The 15,995-nt window shown below is 36.4% G+C and overlaps 1 protein-coding gene across 2 annotated transcripts; it reads left to right on the forward strand.

The window, feature by feature from the left end:
• Positions 1-2,632: 2,632 nt before the first annotated feature.
• On the forward strand, positions 2,633-15,635 carry LOC133529709 (uncharacterized). Of its 2 annotated transcripts, XM_061867538.1 has the most exons (6): positions 2,634-5,847; positions 8,879-9,082; positions 10,074-10,199; positions 10,378-10,470; positions 11,782-11,910; positions 15,350-15,635. In XM_061867538.1, the coding sequence occupies exons 1-6, from the start codon at positions 5,544-5,546 to the stop codon at positions 15,490-15,492; spliced, it is 999 nt and encodes a 332-aa protein (XP_061723522.1). In that variant the 5' UTR covers positions 2,634-5,543; the 3' UTR covers positions 15,493-15,635. The 2 variants fall into 2 exon arrangements, with proteins under 2 accessions (XP_061723588.1, XP_061723522.1); XM_061867604.1 differs by lacking the exon at positions 10,378-10,470 and having other exon boundaries at positions 2,633-5,847.
• Positions 15,636-15,995: the final 360 nt, after the last annotated feature.

The raw sequence follows: 15,995 nt of genomic DNA on the forward strand, positions 1-15,995 counted from the left end.
TAAATTATACTCAATTAATTGCAAATATCATAAAGTGTGCATAGTGACTTTTGCCTTAACTCCGGTTCTTAGTGGAAAAAAATTACAAAAACTAAAAAAAAATCTTAAATTTAATGGATTTTCATGTACTTTTCAATGATCCCAAGGCCTTTCGAGGTCGAAAACTTGGATTTGTTATTTTCATCACTACCAACATATTAAAAAAACAGAACTACCTCATTTGATGTTAGGTAAAATGTACCAATTCTATGGGCTAATAGCTAAATCTGTAATTTCTTTGCATGTGTAGTGTTTTATTCCACAGTATGTATGATTTTGTATCACTGGAGATAAAGGTTTGTATTACGTCTTGAAAGATGGAGCTGGCTGCCGACTAAACGTAGGTATTGAATCAGTAGATAAGTAAGTATAAAGCCGTTGCAAAATTCAAAAATAAAAATGTTTCAACCACTTGCTGTCTTAGGGCTACCAACTACCTATAGTAGTCCCAAGCGGTTGGCACGAAGCGCGGTGATTTTCTACTACTTTACGTATGTGTACACTAGCTTTTCCCTGCGATTTCGTCTGCGTGGAATTAGTAATTTGGGAAGCTTATTTTGTATCCAATTTGCTTTTTATTAATTCCCCAAACAAACTTCTTTATTTGATATACATGCAACTTTAACGCCAAGATAAAGAAAAAATGTAATGGCTATCATTCAATTTGAGCATTCAACTTGTACGAGTATCAGTTATCAGGCGATGCATCAATTATCTCTCTTCCACCCTCTTGAGCAGGCGCGGATACAAGGGGGGGGGGGGGGGGCATAGGGGCAATGCCCCCCCCCTAAAACCCTGGCTCTCACATTACTAAATTGAGTAAATTTTATTTTTTACCAAAAATATATGATTTTCTCAAAATGGCCCCCCCCTAAGCCAAATCTTGTATCCGCGCCTGCTCTTGAGAGATGATGTCTGGGATAAAAAGGATAAAAACTATCATATGGGCTTCCCCGGGACTCTGAACTATCTCTATACCTATTTTCAACTAAATCGGTTCAACGGCTTAAGCGTGACTAGGTAACATCCAGGCATTCATAATATTAAGTATAGATATTACATAGGTCACTAGATAAGTTTTGCAATAGACAAATATGAAACAAACAGGTGGCCTATCACATATATCACAATGATTGGCTGGAAAACATTAACTTTTTTTAATTTACTTATTAAAAACTTTGTATGAAATGAAAATGTTGTATAAAATATGCGTAAATCGCCCTTAGCCCACGTCGACGATTTCAAAGTTTAAATATATTTTTTAATAAGTAAATTTTAAAATAAAGTAAATGTTTTCCGCCCAAACATTGTCAATGAAAATATAGTTATAAAATATATATGTGATAGTGATAGGCCACCTCATTGTTCCATATTTGTCTATTGCAAAACTTATCTAGTGACCTACGTATAAAGCATAGTATCAACGTTATTCCCACTAGGTAGTTACCATCAGGATGTTATCAGTGATAACAACTGAAAGAAAAACCAGTGCTTGTAAGGATAGTTTATTTTAAATCTGCATGTATGTTACTATGTTAGCTACTATAATATAACTTAACTATGATTTTGAAGTCGATTAAAAAAAAAACGTATTTTAGAGCAAAGTATGCACATTTCACGCTAACTAATTTTTAGGAGTCAATATTATCTACCTAATACTTATATTCTGGCAAATCCACTTTGTCAGTAGAAAAAAACGCGAAATTTTCTATGGGAGAGCAACTCTTAACGCCTACCCTAAATTTTTTTCAATTTTCTGCGTTTTTCTACTGACTAAAATGGCTTGCCAAACTATAGTTATTTTATTTGCCTATACTATAGACGAAAAAATATTGTACTACATACTTAAGAGGCGTAGTGTATTTCCCTAAAATAAAAACACCCAAGTTTTACTGTATGGCTCCGTACATTAAGTAGGTATAGTTATCAAATTAATAAGAATAATATTTTTCACTAAGTACCTACTTTACGCATCCTATTAAATCCTATATATATATATATACTAGTTGTTGCCCGCGACTGCGTACGCGTGGATTTGTATGTTGGTGGTTATATACATGAGCATAGAACATTATGCAGCAAAAGGTAGCAGTAGGGACGGTTAATCACTTGTTAATAATTATACAACGTATCAGATTTGTCTGACACAACCTACGAAGTTTCAAGCCCCTAAGTGAAAAAAATTGTTCTCGATATAATCCCTCTCAATCCCTTAAGAACATTTTCAAGTCCACTATTCAATCGAATGCAAACCAATTTAGGGGATTAATACAAACTTTCAACTAACGCCATTTTAACTCCCTTAGGGGAATTAATTTCTAAAAACGCTGAAATCACTTTGTTTTCTATTATTATGTCTTTTTACGACATTTCAAGATCACTATTTACAAAAAATATCGTTCCCGATGCAAACCACACACACACACACAACCTTTTTTTCATTAACTTAGGGAATGAATTTTCAAAAAGCTGACATGTATCAGTTTTTGTCTATTTGAATATAGAGGTAATACCCGTATACCAAGTTTCAAGTTCCTAGCTTAAAAGAAAACTCGTATCACATATAAACTTCTATCCCCTTTTTGACCCCCTTAGGGTTTGAATTATCAAAAACGTTAAAATAAATTTTTTAATCTTACATTATGTTTTTCTATAAAGTTTCTAAGCATTGGTAATGGATTCAAACTTTCAACCCCTTTAGGGGATGAATTTTTAAAAACGCTGAAATTACTTTTCTTGTCTTTTGATAATATGCCTACATATAAAGTTTAAAATCTCTCTCTCACTCACAAAAATGTTTGATCTCCATACAAACTTTCAACCCCCTTTTCACCGCCTTGAGGGATGAATTTTCAAAAACGCTGAAATTCGTTTTTTTCTATTTTAATAAAATACCTATTTACAAAGTTTCAAGTTCCTAGCTCAAAATAAAACTTGACCCACCCATACAAATTTTCATCCCCTTTTTGACCCTCTTAGGGGTTGAATTTCTCAAAATCGCTTCTTAGCTCTTGTACACTTTATAAATGCAACCTAGTGTGTAAATTTCAACTTTCTAGCATGTGTAGTTTCGGCTCTGCGTTGATGAGTCAGTCAGGACACGTGCATTTATACATATATAGATATATAGTAATACCAGTGGGGAGACACTCCCCCGTTCGGCTTTTCTCGGCTCAGCATTGCTCCGAGCAATTAATAGGGTTGGCACAACTTGACGTCCCTATAAGTGTTCGACCACAGATAAGATAATGAGTACTATTATTTATTCTGTGGTAATATTCAGTTACAATGGTATTAATTTGGTCTGATGATGACGAAAGTAACTAAAACAACATAACCTCACCCAGTTTAGGTTAGGGCTTATTTACTACTGTCTCGAATCCACGATAAGTACCACCTTTGCTTTAAACCCCGATGATCATTATTGTAAAAATGTGGAACTTAAATAACATGAAAAATAAGTTAAACTAATACTACTAACTGAAACTAATAGAATGGCCAGCTAGATGGCGCAGTTACTTTTAGCACCGAATAAGTAATACTACTACCGTAACAGAAAATAAACTTACTACAAAACCGAAGTTTGACAGCGCTTCAGGGTCGAATCATACTGCCCCTTTGTAATATAATATATGGCACTATCCCTTTCGGCTATTTAGGGTTGTCAAAATTCAAGTCATTATCTTATTTGTAGTTGCGAACGCAAAGAGACGTCAAGTTGTGCCAATAATGGCTCCTAGCAATGCTGAGCCGAACGGAGCCGAGAATGCCCGAAAGTATCAGAGGGCCTACCGCGAACAACGTTCGACGTGTTGCCTCCCTGTTGCACTTGTAAATTCGTACGTAAGTGTACGTACGTACGTACTGTCACACTTACGTGCGAATTTACGGGAATTTATCGGCTTCATAGGCAGGATCAGTACCCAGGTCATCATTTTTTTTCCCAGTAGTTACCACTGGTAAAAGGTGGGATATTTTTCCCCAGTAGTTACCACCAAAACTTTGTTAGAGTTCAATACTAATAAAAACAGTAGAAGAAGTGTAGTCTAAATAAAGTGTGCTTTAATAAATAATTTTAAGTCGATTAGTGTTTCAGGTAACTGCTTTAAAAGTGATCAAAAGTATTAAAACCGGTGCAAGTGCATAAAATTAAAAGTTAAAGAGAAATTAACGTTTGGTTGAAATTTATCTTGTAAATTGAATGAATTGTGATGTTATCTATGAAACCTGAGGGCCTACCGCGATCCACGCCATTATCAGCGATTCTCTTATATAAATACAACGCAACGCTACGCAGTACGGCGTAAGCGATCTCGACAAAAGATCCAGAGGGCCTACCGCAAACCACATTCGACGTATTGCCTCCTTGTCACATTTACGTACGAATTTACAAGTGCGACAGAGAGGCAACACGTCGAACGTGGTTTGCGGTAGGCCCTCTGGATCTTGTCGAGATCGCTTACGCCGTACTGCGTAGCGTTGCGTTGTATTTATATAAGAGAATCGCTGATAATGGCGTAAGCGCCATCGACTATAAGGTCTGTTTCAATAAATAACGTCAGAATTATACAGACGAACAAACAAGTCAGTCCAAGACCGATTATTTTTGATCACTTTTAAGGCAGTTTACTGAAACAGCAATCGACGTATAATTAAATTAATAACTAATTAACTTATAATTAATTCGACTTTAAATTAATTATTGATAAAAGCACACTATATTTTGACTGTTTTATTAGTATTGAATGTTAACCAAATTTTGGTGGTAACTGGGAAAAAAATTCTCACCTTTTTACCAGTGGTAACTACAGAGAAAAAAAATCCCTGTAGTTACCACCAAACCAAAGTTGGTGGTAACTAGTGGGAATAATCCAACAAACACAGCGAAGAGGACAAATCGCCAAACGTGAACTATGTGTCGTTGAAGAGTTCCATTCTGATCATCAGCAGTTCCAGTTCATCAAATGTCACTTTTTTAAATGTAAATGCTTGATTTGTTAAAGAAAATACAAAAATCACTATATGTATGCCTTTAACATTTGAGGAGTTTCCTCAATTCCACATAGATTCTACCATCAGATCTCGAGCATGGCAAAAAATTGTTTTGAAAACCTAATTTGCCTAACAAACATAACGAAGACGACAAATCACCAAGCGGCAACTATGCGTCGTCGAAGAGTTCCATCCTGATCAGCATCAGTAGTTCAACTTCATCGAATGCCATGTTTTTTAATGTAAATGCTTGATTTGTTGATGAAAATACTTACTTATACATTCAATAAAAAAAATTCTAAATCGGTTCAAAAATGAAGGAGTTATTATGAAGTAAGAAACATTAAAAAACATACAACCGAATTGAGAACCTCCTCCTTTTGAAATCTTGAAGTCGGTTAAAAATAAAAGGTTTTATGATTGAGCTTCATTGTTATTAAAAAGTTCCTACCGGCTAAAAATCTGGGTGGCTCAAAAATATTACCGGTATTATTACGGTAATTACGTCAAAAATGTCTTCACCGCCCATTAGCAACGCGCCTTCAGTTTCTGATAATAAGATTTCCGCTACAAATGCTGAATCTACAGAGCCTGCATCAAATGATGGTCAAGCTGCGAGTACAAGTAGAAGTGCAGCTGTCTACCGTAGACTAAGACCAGCTTCAAAGTTCACAAGAGGCGAAAAATGCTTATTTACTCATTTGGTGGTGACTTTCGCTATCCTGCTGCTGCTGTTTATCGTTTTCGTGGTGCACTTATACTTGGTGAGACATCATGGAAATGAAATGTTTGAAGGCATATTGAGAAGAGGAGTAGGTGAGAATTTACATACAGTTACCACTTTTTAAAATGGAATCCATAGAAAGTTTCCCATTTTTTAGGGATCCGTAGTCAACTAGGAACCCTTATCGTTTCGCCATGTCCGTCTGTCTGTCTGTCTGTCCGCGGCTTTGCTCCGTTGTCGTTAGTGCTAGAAAGATGAAATTTGGCATGGACATATTCAATAAAGCCAACAAAGGCGTACAATGAAATCGAAAATTTAATTTCTTTAGGGTACCCCCTTTTTTTTGCTTCTACCCTACAGTGTGAAAGGAAAGGTCTTTCAAAACTAATAGGGGTTTTCAACAAACATATTTTGATAAAGTTAATATATTCTGAGATACTCGCTCCGGAAGAAAAAAAATGTGTGTCCCCCCCCCCCCCCTCTAACTTTTGAATCATAGGTCTCCGATTGCAAGTAAGTCAGTTATCTACTTTAATAAGGTACTGATTATGCAAATTTGCACATTTGTTTAACTCGGGTGAAAGGTACCGTTTCACTCTTGGTTAACAATCTACTATACTTTAAGCTCCAGTTTAGTTTATTGTGACGGAAGAGTAACTACGGAACACTACACTGAGCATGGCCCGAAATGCTCTTGGCCGATTTGGTTTATTAAGACTAAAGAAGTAGGTAAAGAGTGTGCGTACAGGCTATTTGGAACACCAACTCAACCAGTTTGTACCTATTATTACTAATAACCCAAATTAAAAACAGATGCCCTTGGAAGTTTACATAACAAAAACTTTTTTGAGATGTGACTTGCAATATTGAAAGGAAGGTGCATACATACAGCCGACACCATACTAGCTCTGATGATGACATTCATACATATGTATTTAACTAAAACTATTTAACTTGCATCCGACTATCCGACACCGATATTTTTTTTCGTTTTAGTTAAATATGTATGTATGAAAGTCTTCATCATATCTATGGCTTCTAAATGTAAAATTGAACATGCTTGGCCGCTAACATTGGAACAAAAGTACAATAAAAACATTCTAGGCATATTCCTATTTAATGACGCCTCTTGTGAGCTCTTTGGAAAAGTGGTCGATCAAGACAGTCCAATTTTACATTTCAAAGTTATTAAAATAGCACCATCATCAATACTGACTTGATATTTCCGTGGCGTTATATGAAGGTTGTTAGCATTTTCTATTTACTAGCGGCCGCATTGAAGATAGAATATTGATTACAGACCAACCCCTGACGCACACAGTCAGTCTTTTTTGTCCAGTATATAAATGGCGCTGTTACGATAAGTAAAAACCTTAAATCGCGCTATTAAGATTTTATTTTGACAATGTAAAGTCTAGCATCGCCCTATGAAGACTGAAGATTATTCGTAGCAGAAATATATTCTATGATCTGAGATTCCTAGAATAATTACTCCCAAACTCGTGCCATTATTAATCCACCAACAAAATATTCCGTACCGTAACAACTGAAGTACATTAACTTGATAATCATATGGCGTTATAAAGTTCTAACGTGCTTAATATTATCAAGACAACACAAACAGAACAGTCGAGTACTGGACGCAATATTAAAGAATCTGTATTCAGAGAACATATGATAGATATATTGCTGATTAGCGATTTAGCCGATTATTCCCAGCTGTTAGCTTGTGCTATAGCTGGAGGCTTCACTACTGGGATTTTTTTCTTATTTGTTTCCCGTGGTAATTTCATGTTTATAGACATTCCTAAATGGACCATAAGAAAAACAGTGCTACAATATTACATTTAGGGAGGCTTGTCAATTACCTTCCGAATGATCGCATATCTAGAATACCTACACGAGCGAATTTTAAAGAACTAAAATTTTTCTTTGACCCAAATGACACTCTTATCTTATACCTTTAAACGAGCAATTCTTGTATATATATATATTTGTATATATATATATATATATATATTTCCGGGATCTCGGAAACGGCTCTAACGATTTTGCTGAAATTTGGTATATGGGGGTTTTTGGGGGTAAACAATCGATCTAGATTAGTCTTATGTTTGGGAAAACGCGTGATTTCGAGTTTTCATGCGTTTTTCTTTCGACGCAGAATATGGTTGCTAATTTCGTGTTGCCGGCCACTGTCCGTCTGGTCCAGCGGGTTAAGACGCGGACTGCTAAACGAGTGTTACGGGTTCGAATCTCGCCCGGTGACTAACTTTTGTTTTTTTTTTTATATGTTCAATTTTATTTATAATTTTTTCATTTTTATTGTTTTAGACAAGTTTAATTTAGTAAAAAAATGTAGTTAAGATTATCACCTATACACCACCATATTACAATAAATAGTTATAACCGAGCAAAGCTCGGTCGCCCAGGTACTTTAGCCTTATTGGTGTTGTCCCCATAGATTATCTTAAATATGTAAGCTTAAAGCTATGGTAATAAATGAGAGTAAATCCTAGCTACTCCCTACTGAAATAAATTGGTTGAAAGTACTGGGAAAAAATATCTCAGAAATTACTTGTAATTCACCAATTTTTCGCAGTATTTTCCTATATTCCTCTGGTAACAGACGAAAAAATCCAGCTGGTACCAGTGGTGACAAATGACGAGTAGTTATCACTAATACAAGTAAGAATAACCCTCTTATTGAGCTAGGGATTAGGGAACGATTCAAATTTTTGTATTAAATATTTTGATTCGTGGTTTTATGTCACACTATAAACTGAAATATATGTTATTTACTAAAATAAAATGAATTTTCCCCCCGTGACCTAGGCCGGAATCGAACCGGCGTGTTTAGCTTACCACTACCGCTGCTCGTAAGCTGCTGTTAGCTTCGGTTACTGGAGGGCTTGGTCCCTTTTTATTTAGTATAAGTGAGTCGCTTAGCTTCAAACTCAGGTAAATCCTTCTGTCGGATTATGCGATTTTGGTATTATGAAAAGGTAATAAGGTAGATATTTGCTGAGAGGGTCGAATGGATTTATCTGAATTTGAAGTTAAGCGACACAAGTATATGACATATATTTCATACTTATAACACTTATCGAATTTTCATTATAGCTGACGAGCAATCAGACTCCCCACCAGTAGGCGTTGTATATGTTCTGCCGGACTATTATATGTGCAACTGTCTGCTCTTGCGTCCGCGCTGGTCAGTAGCACCAGCGCACTGTGTGGCTGCCCGATCTGACCCGGACTTGGCTTATGCTCTACCAAGCTGGCGAATAACGTATGAACCAAATATTGACACTTCAGACGAGTCAGGTACTTGCTGTGGTTTTACTTACACACTTATGTGACCGCGGCCAGCAAAACGTCCTGCTTTGTCACTTGCTATAAGGACGAGGTTTGCTTGTATCTTTATATGAATAACCTATCATGGCGTCCTTATGGCAAGCGATAAAGTGGGACGTTTTGCCGGCCGCGGTCAGAAACTTCCAAAGATTGGCAAACGTGCAAAAAAAAGTTTTTTAACAGACATGAGCAAGTTTTCTGTATATAGGTCATCATTTTTATTACAAGCTTTTATTTAGTTTCACCTGTCCCGTTGTCTATATTCAAATCTTGCAAGTTAAATTTGATCCACTTCCCGGTTTCCGATTTCCGATTGAGCTGAAAATTTGCATATATATGTAAGTAGGGTGACAATGCAATATTATGGTACCACCGAGCTGATCTGATGATGGAGACAAGAGTTGGACATAGGAACTGTGATAAAACAACGCAACCTAATTGTGTTTAGGGTTTTTAGAATTGGCTCGATGAGTTTTAGTTGCCTGTGGAAAGAAAAGTACAGTCAGCGATAAAAGCTTGTACCAAAAATTAAATTTTTTACAAAAACTTATTGTGTCTGTCATTTGGTTTATGTTAAGTATGAGAAAGATAATTAATGTAACAAATCAATCAACGGTAGAATGGAGTATCAAGATAAACCCGACTGGTTTAACGATACGTACGTTTGTAATTTAATTTAAATATTGTCGTAAAAATTCCATTAATAAGGTGGCACTTGGGCAGATATAATCAATTTTTTTTAGCTAATTAAACAAAGAGTCTTAGAACAGTGTCGTATGCATGTACATATATGACTTCTGATAATTGTAGTAGTGTTCCTAAGCATCAAGAAACCCGATATTGCCATGCTGAAAAGTGATAGAAAAGTGGTGCCGTTAAGTCTACCTGAACACTTCATTCACACAAAAAGAGGCCTTTAGCAAAGTTTTTCCTATACTTCTGTTTTTTTTTTTTTTTATAGATGACTTTTCAGAAACACGGATAGCACGCAGCGTGCCACATCCTCATTTCAACAGAGACGACTTCGAAAATAACATCGGTCTGTTTCAACATGAGGATGCTTTACATCATGTATTTTCAAACTCGTGTAAGTATGGTTAGGTAAGTGAACATTTGTATGCAATGACATAAGGTTCACTAATCGTCATTTAAAACTTTTGCAATATAATATATATACACCGTGTTTTTCTTAATTTCGGTAATTTCAAAATATTCCTTATACGTTATGTGTTATGTGGCTATGATATGCAACATGTATTTTATAGATATGAGCGATGTCTCCTTGAACGATTACACACTTAGGACCAATGCAAACGATTTAAAATTGATCAGTTGGGAAGACTCGTGGCATCTACATGGTAAGTTACAGGGCCCAGGGGCCCCGGAGTAACAAATAAATATTAAGTGTAAAAGTAAATTCATAATCGGACATCGGATTCTAAGTGGCACAACTTATTGTCAGGTAGGGCGTTTCTATATTGATAAACTCGACTATTGAAAGGTACTTTCCCCATTTACTAGTCATCGCTCCAAGTATGGCTCGTAAAAAATAATTTTATTAAAAGTATTAATATGAAAAATTATAACTCAATTTCCTCCTTAATCTTAAAGACATTTTTGAAACCTCATCCTAACTTTTTTCAAACCTAGCGATTAAAAAATAAAATATGCTTCGTGTGAACTTATAAAGTTATCACCGACCCTGAAATATCTAATATTTACTTACAAATATTATACAGTTATAAACGAAGTTGCTGAGGGCGACCATTTGTAATAAGGAAAAAGTATCGATAGTTTAATTCAGGGATCGGAAACCGGTATTTTTTGTATGGGAACGAAAACGGTATTTTTTCGTTCTTTGTTAATTACTTCATTTCTAATTAGGCAATCTAATAATACGAAGTCGTTATCTGAAAACACAACTGAGTCCTATATATCCTAGTCCTATATATCCGATAGATACATTTAGAGTATAAAATAAACCGAAATATATGGTTAATTCGATGTTTTTGTAAAAAACCGGTTCCGATACCTGGTTTAATTTATTGATATAGGAACTCAATGCCGTAGGTATATCGTTTTTACAGTTAACCTTTTGACCGCCAAAGACATCATATGACGCGCGCGTCTACAGCCCAATATCAACCTTCATGCGTACAGACAAGGTTCACGATTACGCGCCGCGTGCGATAGGCGTGGCGTTCAAAAGGTTAACAAAATGTTTTCGCAACGCATATCTGCGTAGAAGTTAGGCGCGCAGTAAATACTCTGCAAAAACGCAAACAGTGCTCTGATTCGGATTAGTTTGTTCCTTCTCGTCATCTCAGCGTTTTCCCAATAGCATCTTAAATGAGCCCAAGTACCGCTTTGGCAACCTATTCCCAAGAGTTGGTAGCCTCTAATTTTTACGAAAGCGACTGCATCCCTGAAGAGAAGCTCGGACTTATTGGGTTTAGTCTGCTTTATTTGTTGATGTTTTCCCTCACTGAACAGCAATTGGTACCCAAAATATTAAATGATTCCTAGAAATTCTATTGCTACGAGTCGGGGTTAAATACGATTTGAAAGTAGCACGCCTTTCCGCTTGGCCACCAACGCCCAATGCCTTATTCAATTCATATTATTAGGTTGATATTGAGTATGTAATAACAATAACAAAATTTCAATAGGTCACGTCGTTCAAAATCCCGTTCAGCCGTTGTCACCGGAAAAATGTAAGCTGTACGTTTCTCCAGTTGTGGATATTAGGGATTATGAACACTGCGTAACAATGACGGAGAGACGGAATGTGACTATAGGTTAGTATCTATGGTTAGTACTCACCCATTCATACCCATGACTATGGAAGGTAGAAATCTCCATAGGATCTAGAACTGTTGCAAGTGTCCAGCTGTCAGCTATTAAATAATAGTTATAAAACCTAGGCGTTTTTGAAAGCGTGAAGTGCGCTGTCTATGATGTGATTTTTTTTTCAAATATTCTAGGTATTGTAGCGCCACCTATTTAAGGCTTTCTGACGGACACTTTTGTTGACGACCGGTCTGACCTAGTGGGTAGTGACCCTGCCTATGAAGCCGATGGTCCCGAGTTCAAATCCTGGTAAGGGCATTTATTCGTGTGATGAGCATGGATATTTGTTCCTGAGTCATGGGTGTTTTCCATGTATTTAAGTATTTATAAATATTTATATTTTATATACATATATCGTTGTCTAAGTACCCTCAATACAAGCCTTATTGAGCTTACTGTGGGACTTAGTCAATTTGTGTAACCATGTCCTATAATATTTATTTACTTTTCGGTACATGGAGATTTCATTCCTTCCATATCCATGACGCCACATTTAACATTATGTCTAAGGTGGTTATCAACTTATCATATCAAACCGTCGACTGTCAACAGCGTGGTAACCGCCTAAAGTGTCTACGTCGAAATTTTTCTTTAGGAACAGAAAGTTGAATTCCTAATATAAACCACCTTAATCATAAGACAAACGTAAATTATTAATACGATAGTTGATGGACACGTAAATAGCGTTCGAAAGTTTTGAGTTCCGAGTTTTCATGAAAGATTGTAAGGCGAAAAATGTGTAGGTATATAATTAAAATCTGGATTTGATCGAGCGATGCAATCATACTGTTCCGCTAGCTGTCCAGCTGTTCTCGCTTACAAGGTCGTATTTCTTTCTTTACTCTTTATTTCATTGTAGGTGTTACAAGCATAAATCAGTAGGTACTTTTAAAATGGACAAAGCCGTGTATGCCCTACTCATATATACTCCTCCAAAGTATACCAAATATTGTCTCGTCCGTTACCTACTGCAAAAATAATTCGTCGAAGACAAACATTTAATTACATTACAAACTTACATTCGTTAGTATTTATCCCTCAGTCCGTCGTGTCCGTATGAAAGCCTGGTATCGTATTCGTTATTATACTCAAAATCGTCGTAGAAATCTGATAGAAAATAGAAAACAAAAACGGCCTAGTTTAAAACATTGACAAAAGACAACGTCTCGTCATTGAGTTTTTTTTTCGATCGAGTTAAGTTTAGCTTCTAGCGTAGAATTGGAGTTACGCCATTTTAGGATAAGTACACATTAAACAAATTAATAATAAATTAAACACAAGTCCTAGTGAAAAAATTGAACTATCAGCGTATTCCTCGCGTCAATTAAAATGTAGAGATGCAATAAAATTAAAGGGTCAGAAATATAAAATGTTGTCAATAGGGTTGTTCCCAATCTTTTGAAACGCTTTTAATACGTTGTATAGTAGTTAGTATATTTTGTATAGTTTTTTTGCCTATTCAGTTATTTTTTTATAATATCGGAATCGGTTTGCGAGGTCCACAGCTTTCAGAGCCACTAGTTCAATTAATTCCATTAATTGTGTTACGAAATAGTACCTACATTTTAAGTTAAGCTACATGCATGTGTGTTGAAATGTAAACGTATATGCTATGAATATGATTAATGATTATGTTATGAGTCAATAAATACAAAACAATTTATAAGGGTAATTTTCGTAAAATATTGGAATTATTTAAATATATGTTAACTAACTTCATCTACCTCAATTTCCCATATTCATTTCATTAGGATTACATTTGTAGTGATTCGAGTAACTGTTTCTGAGCTAAACTTATCGTTCTCAGAAAAACTTGAAGGGCGAAGATAGCTTTGAAGTGCTACGACGTAGCCCGTAGCAACTAATTAAATACTCGTACCTACCGTAAAATGTCCCTACTTTGCTCCTTACTAGGTGACTGTGCTCCAACAGTTTTTATACTTATATCACAACCTCGTTTAAGTTTAAGTGTTACAAAGTGATAGTAGTGATGGTCTACTTTAAATCGGTATAATATATATATATATATTAGGGCTTCCAATCCCGCATGCCCTTGCGGGATCTCGGTATCGGCGGGACCAAGATTTTTTTTTGGTGCGGGATCCCGGTAGAAAGGGATCCCGCGTTTGTTGATAAAAAAAGGTTAAAAGGTAACAAACTAACATTAAATAAGAAATCAATTAAGATAAGTTCTCTTAACAAAAACAATCGAACGATTAACCAGGCGGGCGACCACGCGCAACGCATCTTAGCTGTTAGTTTTCACGCATGCGTAGTCCGTGTGCGTTGCGCGCGCCGCGCCGCCGGCCGCCGTCGTCTCGCTCGTCAGTGTCCGAGCGACAGCGCTCGCAAAAGTATGTGTCCCCGCTATACTTTTCAATCCCGCAAATCCCGCGGATCCCGCATGTCTAATCCCGCAGTAAGCGGGAGTGAAAAATCGTGCGGGATCTCGGTATTTCGAGATCTCGGTATACCGAGATTGGAAGCCCTAATATATATATTATACCGATATATATATATATGTATTATTTAATATATATATGTATATATATATATATATATATATATATTAAATAATACATTAAATTTTGAATGTTGAAGCACACAGTAGGCATATTTGACAGTATCAGAAATTTAAAATGAAATAAAGTGTACCGTCGGACACCGCTGAGTCCGGACCGGTCGTGGGACCGGCTGTCCATTTAATATAAAGACGACGCCTTGCAATCTACCAGTGCGACAGTCTAAAGCTTAAAGTATCATTCATGTACATACTTAGTGTCCTTGTCGCCCCGAAGTCATTCAACAGATTCGATCGGACCCTGAGATTTTGGTGTCTTTCAAGACGTCGCGCCATAAGCAAGCTAAGGCCCTAAACACACGGAGCGTTAGCGTAAGCGTATCGTAAAAACGATACGAGTAAGAGACGCGTAGAGTTCTTGGCACCAAGCGTCGCGTAAGCTTAATCGCATTATAAGTGAAATCTCATTAGTTGAAATCATGGCGTCACCGGCGTCAGATGTCTTCGGCATATGTATCGACGACCTTATACTTTCTCGTCAGAGAAGAAGAAGAATTTTATTGTTTGATTAGGTCAGAAGTTTTGTTTTTTACGCCTGTATTACGCTACGCCTGTCGTCATAATGACAGAAATCTACGCTACGACGACGCTTTGTATGCGGACTTCTTTGAACTTGTTCGTGCTCGTAGCGCTCTCGTTCTACGCGTGTATTACGATACGCTTACGCGTCTCTTACACTTACGCGCCGTGTGCTGAGGGCCTAAAGCAACTGCTCACTTACTTACTGCTTGGTTAATCCTACTATACTATGTACCTATAGTATTTATTTATTTCGTGTATTCTCAAGACTGTCATAATTTTTTTAGCCCCTGGAGCAGTATTGGCGATAAAATCAGAGTACGTCGGGATATTTACGTGGGGTGACTCTAAAGGCAGAGGGCTCCCGTTCGTAATACTGGACATAGCACATTATAAAGACTGGATCACATACATTGTTTCTGCGAGGTAAACATCGCAATATTCAACCTTACAACTATTGACACATTGTTTGCTGTGAATAAATATTGAGCGTACCAAATAAAGGATGGGTCATTGAGTGTTGAAAGATTTATTTTCTATTACAAATAAATACAACATTAAATAGTAGCAATACACAGTCGTGTTTTCAACCCTATTTAATCCCTACTCATGTTATCCTCGCGCCCAGTGTGCAATATGTGAGCCATATTATTTTGAAGTCGTAACTGCCTACGCCCTTCAATCATTTTTCTTATGAAGAACTCAAGCAGGATTTTAATATTTTTTTCTGGGTAGGTATATGTGAATAAAAATAAATACAATAAAGAGAATTTAATAAAAAAAAAGTTTAATAAAAATTGGAAACCATAAATGTTATCTTCTACTACCTATATAAAATTGCAAATTTCAGAAAGGGAAAATAACGAAGGGTGGACGAGATGGCGCCTTACAAAATTTTAGGAATATACATAGGTGGTACGTTTCACGAATACG

Source organism: Cydia pomonella, chromosome 1 (genome assembly GCF_033807575.1).
Source record: "Cydia pomonella isolate Wapato2018A chromosome 1, ilCydPomo1, whole genome shotgun sequence".
In the NCBI taxonomy this organism is placed as follows: domain Eukaryota; kingdom Metazoa; phylum Arthropoda; class Insecta; order Lepidoptera; family Tortricidae; genus Cydia; species Cydia pomonella.

What these genes read in the sequence shown, in the direction of transcription:
- LOC133529709 (XM_061867538.1), top strand. Translation starts at nt 5,544, where the DNA reads ATGTCTTCACCGCCCATTAGCAACGCGCCTTCAGTTTCTGATAATAAG. An exon ending in TCATGTATTTTCAAACTCGT is followed by an intron (nt 10,200 to 10,377) that starts GTAAGTATGGTT and finishes TGTATTTTATAG; the next exon opens with ATATGAGCGATGTCTCCTTG. An exon ending in AGACTCGTGGCATCTACATG is followed by an intron (nt 10,471 to 11,781) that starts GTAAGTTACAGG and finishes AAATTTCAATAG; the next exon opens with GTCACGTCGTTCAAAATCCC.